This window comes from Centrocercus urophasianus, unplaced genomic scaffold (assembly GCF_019232065.1).
Source record: "Centrocercus urophasianus isolate 14NV4802_14NV808 unplaced genomic scaffold, USGS_Curo_1.0 seq_30, whole genome shotgun sequence".
Lineage (NCBI taxonomy): Eukaryota > Metazoa > Chordata > Aves > Galliformes > Phasianidae > Centrocercus > Centrocercus urophasianus.
In genome coordinates this window covers 3,285,781-3,291,906 of record NW_024884867.1, presented here as the reverse complement: position 1 = coordinate 3,291,906, position 6,126 = coordinate 3,285,781, and the positions used below count along the sequence as shown (strand labels likewise).

The 6,126-nt window shown below is 53.8% G+C and overlaps 3 protein-coding genes across 3 annotated transcripts; all 3 read right to left on the bottom strand.

Annotated features, from left to right (window-relative positions):
- Positions 1 to 615: 615 nt before the first annotated feature.
- Positions 616 to 1,204, bottom strand: LOC122165849 (dynein light chain LC6, flagellar outer arm-like). The gene is made up of 2 exons (XM_042829213.1): positions 1,033 to 1,204; positions 616 to 949 (listed from the first exon to the last, which is right to left on the bottom strand). The coding sequence occupies exons 1-2, from the start codon at positions 1,162 to 1,164 to the stop codon at positions 812 to 814; spliced, it is 270 nt and encodes an 89-aa protein (XP_042685147.1). The 5' UTR covers positions 1,165 to 1,204; the 3' UTR covers positions 616 to 811.
- Positions 1,205 to 1,469: 265 nt separating this feature from the next.
- On the bottom strand, positions 1,470 to 3,063 carry LOC122165850 (dynein light chain 2, cytoplasmic-like). The gene is made up of 2 exons (XM_042829214.1): positions 2,850 to 3,063; positions 1,470 to 1,787 (listed from the first exon to the last, which is right to left on the bottom strand). The coding sequence occupies exons 1-2, from the start codon at positions 2,979 to 2,981 to the stop codon at positions 1,650 to 1,652; spliced, it is 270 nt and encodes an 89-aa protein (XP_042685148.1). The 5' UTR covers positions 2,982 to 3,063; the 3' UTR covers positions 1,470 to 1,649.
- Positions 3,064 to 3,208: 145 nt separating this feature from the next.
- LOC122165544 (dynein light chain 1, cytoplasmic-like) lies at positions 3,209 to 5,606 on the bottom strand. The gene is made up of 3 exons (XM_042828651.1): positions 5,508 to 5,606; positions 5,086 to 5,223; positions 3,209 to 3,804 (listed from the first exon to the last, which is right to left on the bottom strand). The coding sequence occupies exons 2-3, from the start codon at positions 5,215 to 5,217 to the stop codon at positions 3,667 to 3,669; spliced, it is 270 nt and encodes an 89-aa protein (XP_042684585.1). The 5' UTR covers positions 5,218 to 5,223; positions 5,508 to 5,606; the 3' UTR covers positions 3,209 to 3,666.
- Positions 5,607 to 6,126: the final 520 nt, after the last annotated feature.

The following is a 6,126-nucleotide window of genomic DNA, read 5'->3' as shown; positions in this document are numbered from 1 at the left end:
GCGGGACACGCCGGGAGTTGTAGTGCCCAGCGGCTGCCGGGCCACGAAAGCGAGAGGTATCGGGGCGGGGAACAGATCGCAACCCGTCCTCGGGGCTCCCGTGTGAGCCTACCTCGATAGCACGCAGTAACCGAGACAAACGGTTGTGAAGGTTATAAATAAAAACAAGTCCGTTCTGCTGAATTTGTGTAAGACTTGCAAATTGGTCCTCCAAACAATAGATAAATAAATAAAATGGGGATTCAGACTGAAATTACAACGGCTTCTTAAAGGGGTTTTAATTCAATCGAAAAATAGCGTTTGAATATCCTGAGTGCAAGGCGCTGATCCCTTTCCTGTTATTTTCTGGGCAGGAACTTCAGCCTCAGTGCAACAGCACTGGGCCCAAAAAGACAAGGAGAGTTAACAAAAAGACTACATAACCATACATATGTTACCTTTTAGCAAAAGCCTTACAAAGGGACTGCTTTCATTTGTCCCCAATTCATCTGTTACCTTTCGATCACTGACCAAGCTGTGAGTATATTCACTGCAGGGCTCGGGGAGAAACAAGCAGCCCAAGCAACGTCAGAGAGAGTGCAGATAGCCACACAGCTTCGAAAGGCAGAACGCTTTTATTGGGAAAGAAGCCTGCTGTAGAACACAAATAAACACAAAGAGGGGTTCCTTTTTCCATTTCGCCCCTAGGAGCAACAAGAACACCATTCACTTCAGCAAAGCCCGTGCCCGGTGTCCTCCCCCGGCCGGCCTGAGAGCAGCGGGCTGCGGGTTACGGAAGGGCGGGGCTGGGCTCGGGAAGCGGCCCCCGGCTCTAAGCAGACTTGAAGAGAAGAAGAGCGACGTGGCCCAGGTAGGCGAAGATGAAGTGATTGGTCTCATGCGTCACGCAGCTGGAAAAGTTCCTCCCCACAACGCAGTGCCACGTGGGGTTGTATCTCCTGTCAAACTCCTGCAGGAGCGGAGAAGGCGTCACCCGGCGGAGCGGTGCAGAGCAGGGCGGGGTGCCGCGCTCAGCAGCTTAGTCACATTTACCCTCTTTATATGAGCGGCAACGCTGCACTCAGGGCTGTGTTCCTCCAGGGACCGCAGGGCGCACTGCACGGCCTGCTGCTGCATCTCCTCCGGCATGTCCGTATCCTTTATCACCGCCTTCTGCTCGCCCATGGCCCCCTGCACCAACGCCGCGCAGCCAGCAGCCGCGCAATCCCGCGGGCGGACGCGCACCGCCGCCGCCTCAACGCTTTAACCGCCCCGGGGAGCCGCTAGCCCCACCCCCTCCGCTACCCATTGGCCAACGCCTCCACCATTCCGCGCGCTCATTGGCCACGGGGCGGAGAGCGGAAGATCCTCGCGCATGCCTCGCGCCTGCACTCGTTGCTATAGCGACATGAAAGCGCGGTCCCAGAGCCGGCCCTGCGCCCAGGTTGCGCGCACAGCGCCCCCTGCTGGCCCGCCGAGGCTCCCTCTGGGCAGGGACTGACTTCAGAAAGACGCGTAAACACAGCATTTGAAATAACAAAGGAGCTGACTTCAGAAATAAAAACAAATAACTATTCTTTTTTTTTTCCCGTGTCGAACACAACAGCTTCCCAGAAGCACTGTGCTGTCACCTGCAGCCTGCACAGCACTGCAGCTTCCAGCAATAGCTGCTACCCAGCCTTGAACAGGAGCACATTGAGGCCGCGCACCAGGAAGAAAATGAAGTGCTTGGTCTCGTGAGACACGTAGCTGCCAAACTTCCTTCCTACAACGCAGTGCCAAGTGGGGCTGTACATCTTCTCAAACTCCTGGGGAAGAGACCACAGGGAAGTTAGTGCTGGCGCAGACCTTCCCTTGCCCTGGCTGTAGATTTTCTGTCAGGATGTGTCTCTTCTCAATAGGCAGCCATTTGGAACAGCAATTAAGAAGCACTGGGTGCTGTTTGCTTCAAAGACTGTTACATTTTGCAGCTCACTGCTGCTCAGACTACAGAAAGTCAAACCCACAGCACTTCATAGCTGAGCAGGAATGAGCTCAGGGACATCTCCCCAAATGTCAGAGTTTGGCCTCAGCCCATACCAGCTAAGGGTCAGCTCTTACAACCTTGGTTAAGCAGTTCCTATCTCCCAGTTTTCAGGCTCCACCAAGGAGCCACACAACAAACTGCAAACCCTCTGCTCATCAGCACCAAAGTATATTCCTTATGAGAGGAAAGGAAGACTCCCACAAAAGAAGCATTTGTACTCCTATTGAAGGACTGAACAGCTCCCTCTCAGAGCTGCGGTACCTTTGGATTCCTTCAGCAACTTAAGATGGCAAGGCAGAAGGAACTTCATGCACCCCTTGTTGCTTCTCACACAGCCGTAAGGACACAAGGCCCCCAGGCCTCAAGATGTTTGCATAGTTCAGCACAGGGGAGTGAATACAGAAGCTATGCTGAAAATTATTTCCCACTGCAAATTTCAAACCAGGCAGCCAGTGTTGCACAACTGCTACAGAAATGTGAACAGAACCTTAAGACCAATTCAGGCACAGTTCAAGTATTCCTCAGAGGAAAGCTATGGCAGACTCAGTTTCCTACCAGCTCCAGGCACTGGGACAGGCCAGCAGATGCCCTCCTGTTGCTCAATGAGAGCAACAAAGAAATTTAAAACAGGAGGTACTGCAAAACAAAATGGGAAGGACCTGGAAAAGCACACGTTCTAGATAAGACACATGTAAGGGTGACAAAAAGGAACAGAGGGAAAGAAGCCCAGGGCCCACCGTGCCTTGCCCCCGCAGAACTGGCTTTTCCAGGAAGCTCAGTGCTACCCACCCCACCCTACCTCTGATGTGAGCAGATCAAAAAGCAGGATATCGCAGCTATTTACCCTCTTTATAAGGGCAGCGATTTCTCTTTCAACGCTGTACTTCTCTATGGCCAAAACGGCACACTGCACAGCCTGCTCCTGCATCTCCTCCAGCATGTCCGTGTCCTTTATCACCGCCTTCTGCTCATCCATGGCCACCTGCACCCACACTCCCGGGAGGAGCGGAGGTACCCGGAGTCCACCGGCAGCCCCGCACCGTCTCCCTCCGCCCCGCTGCGGTTTAACCGCTCCCCACGTGCGAGCAGCGCCCCGCGGCGGTGCTGGGCAGCGGGTGGGGCCGGGTGGGGGCGCGGGGCATGCCGGGAGTTGTAGTCCCGCTGGCACTCCGACCCTACCCAGAAAACAAGGCGGCAGCCAGGTGGATCTCGACGTTTATTTTCCAAATCAAATCTCCAAGAGGCATCAGCAGAAAAAGAAACAGCTCAGGCTCTGCAACAGTACAGCTGTCAGTATATCCAACAGTACGAGAGAATCAGAAAGGAAAAGGAGAGCTTTGGAACAGAACACTGTCAGTACTCACAGAGCATAAGCAGTAATGGACTGATACTGCAGATGGCATAGAACTCTTAAAGGCCACACTCCTCCATCAGCTCTACTAGGAAAAATGAAGCCTTTTAGAAAAAAAAAATAAATATAAGGAAGACTTTTTTTTTGGTATTTTTCATTTTCATATCCACAACGTAACACCTTCTGCTATATCATGATCCCTGCCATTGCCCTTGAAGATCAAGGTCTGCGTCCTCAGGAAGGCTGAAGGATCTGGGCACAGGAGCCAGCAGTCCTGCAGCCAGATGCAGTGTCAGAGAGAGTCCGTGGTTTAACCAGACTTGAAGAGAAGAATAGCAACTTGGCCGAGGTAGAAGTAGATGAAGTGTTTGGTCTCATGAGTCACGTAGCTGCCAAAGTTCCTTCCCACGATGCAGTGCCAAGTAGGATTGTATTTCTTGTCAAATTCCTGCAAAACAGACCACTAGATGCTAAGAACACTTCTAAACAGGCATTTAATTTCTGGGCAGGGCAATTAGAGGAGCAGCAGATGCTCTCGAATACGTTCTAAACAAGATAATCCTAGCATTGTTCACCTGCTGCTTAGTCAGACAAAAAAAAAAAAAGAGAAAGAAAAAGAAAAACACAGTGCCTCCCATCTGAGCAGACAGAAGCTCAGAACACTGCCTTTGCTCAGTGAAGGTACTCTTCTCCCTCCCCTAATTCATCATCTAAAACTACAGCCTCCAAGTGAAGGCTTCACCACCAGTTTTGTATCTATGGAGACGAAGCCATTATTTGAACTCCTTTGTTCATGTCTAACACGGGTGCTGATGGGACTGTTTGTGGAAAACACTCTGCCAGAAGCTGTGTAATACCAGTGCTATCTACTCATCTCCTACGTAGCTGTGCTTTACACCTATCAAGTAAATTCTCTAGAAGTCTCTAGCAGTTGCCACAAAAAGTACCTGAGTAACATTAGGCTAAACTCTCTCCACTATCACAGATATCTCCAGCATCTGGGGAAAAAAAACTCCTTTCTGTATTATGAGCAGCATTTTCTCTAAAAGAAAGATTTTTTCTTAGTTTCATTGCTTTTCAGGTAGCTCTGCCATTCAAATTAGTCACTTCTACTAAAACTCTGATTTTTCTATTCACCTGGGCTGACTATGCTCCTCATTCATTACAGTTAATTTGATATTAAAAAAACAGCAAACAGATTAAAAAACAAGCAGATGTTATTTACTTCGGTTTTAAGTTTTGGTGGGTTTTTTTGTCTGTTTGTTTTTTTTGCTTTGGTTACTACATAAGACACAATTACAGTAAACTTGCAGAAGAGGATGCTGCCACACGGTTTCTGTTTCAGCTGTACAGAACTGAAGAGATCCTGAAGATTAAGTTAAATAAAGCTGTAACTGAGAACTCCATCAAACAAGCCTTCTCTCAGAGGGAAGCTGTAGGGGCACTCAATAGAACCACTGTATTTTGGCCCAGATCAGTCCCAGGGACGGCTCAGCTGCCACTTTTGTGTTCAACCGGACAGGAGACAACAGAGGTAAACGCTTAAATGGGAAGTATTACAGGACAGCAGCAAAAAGAACAGAGAAGTCCATGCAAAGGCGAGGAAAGCGATCTCAGCCTTCAAGAAAGCCCAGCTCGGGGAGCCGGTATCTCTGGAACTCGTTCCTCGAGCGCTACTCGCCCAGCAGCATTCCCCCCGCCCAGCACACACAGCACCGCAGCGCTTTACCTTCTTGATGTGCGCCGCGATGTCCTTCTCGATGTTGTACTTCTCCAGTGCCTGCGTAGCGCACTCCACAGCGTCCTGCTGCATCTCCTCCGACATGTCGGCGTTCTTGATCACCGCCTTTCGGTCACTCATGGTTGCCTGCAGCGGGCACGGAGCGCCGTGCTGCGGTCACACGCGGCCGCTCCCTCCGACTCCTGCAGCCCGGCGCCGCACGGAGCCCGGCAGCCACCGCCCCGCAGCTCTTCCGCAACGCGAGGCCGCCGCCCCACGGAGCCGAGCGCAGGCCGCATGCTGCGGCGCTGGAAGCGCCCGGACGCAGCAACTCACCGCGCGCAGCTCCCGGCCGGCCCCGATCGGGAGCTGACGCAGCCCGGTGCCCCCCCGCCCGGCAGCCCCCCCCCCGCTCCCCCTCCACCCCTTACCGTTCCGCGAGCGCGGAGCAGGAGCAGCCCTGGCGAATCGGCGCGCAGCGGACAGGCGCAGGAAGGGGAACGCACACCACAATCAGCCGCTCGCGTCGCCGCCGCGCCGGTTTAACCGACCCGCGCGCGTCGCACCCGCCTCCCGGTGCCGCCAGCCCCGCCCTCTCCGCACTGCCCGTCGGCTATTGGTCAACGCCGCGGCCGCTCCGCGCGCTCATTGGCTACGAGTCGGCACTCTCGCCGCGTTTTACTCCTGCGTTTTCTTTCGGACCGGCGTGCTCCGCGGCCGTTGCCATAGCGACGTATGTGCCGGCCGACGGGGTGGGGTCTGGCCGTGGCCTGCTCGCGGGGCTCCGCTTGCCGGCGTGCTGCCTGCGCTGGGCCTTTCCCATTTGTTTTTCCTCACGGCTGAGCCGCCCGGACGCGGTTCCGTGAGCGCAGCGTGTGGGGCTCTCCCAGTAATGGCCTTAAGCGCGCTACTCCCTCCAACGTGACACAGAGCTCGGCGCCCTTGTCGTGTCTCTGAGGCGCTGGTGGTCGCGGATGGCTCCAGCGGTGCACGAGGGGGAAACCGCTCGGTCGGAGCGGGTGAGCCCGGAGCTCTGCCCGGTGCGCTGCG

What these genes read in the sequence shown, in the direction of transcription:
- LOC122165849 (XM_042829213.1), bottom strand. Translation starts at nt 1,164, where the DNA reads ATGGGCGAGCAGAAGGCGGTGATAAAGGATACGGACATGCCGGAGGAG. An exon ending in TTGCCGCTCATATAAAGAGG is followed by an intron (nt 950 to 1,032) that starts GTAAATGTGACT and finishes CCGCTCCTGCAG; the next exon opens with GAGTTTGACAGGAGATACAA.
- LOC122165850 (XM_042829214.1), bottom strand. Translation starts at nt 2,981, where the DNA reads ATGGATGAGCAGAAGGCGGTGATAAAGGACACGGACATGCTGGAGGAG. An exon ending in TCGCTGCCCTTATAAAGAGG is followed by an intron (nt 1,788 to 2,849) that starts GTAAATAGCTGC and finishes TCTCTTCCCCAG; the next exon opens with GAGTTTGAGAAGATGTACAG.
- LOC122165544 (XM_042828651.1), bottom strand. Translation starts at nt 5,217, where the DNA reads ATGAGTGACCGAAAGGCGGTGATCAAGAACGCCGACATGTCGGAGGAG. An exon ending in TCGCGGCGCACATCAAGAAG is followed by an intron (nt 3,805 to 5,085) that starts GTAAAGCGCTGC and finishes TCTGTTTTGCAG; the next exon opens with GAATTTGACAAGAAATACAA.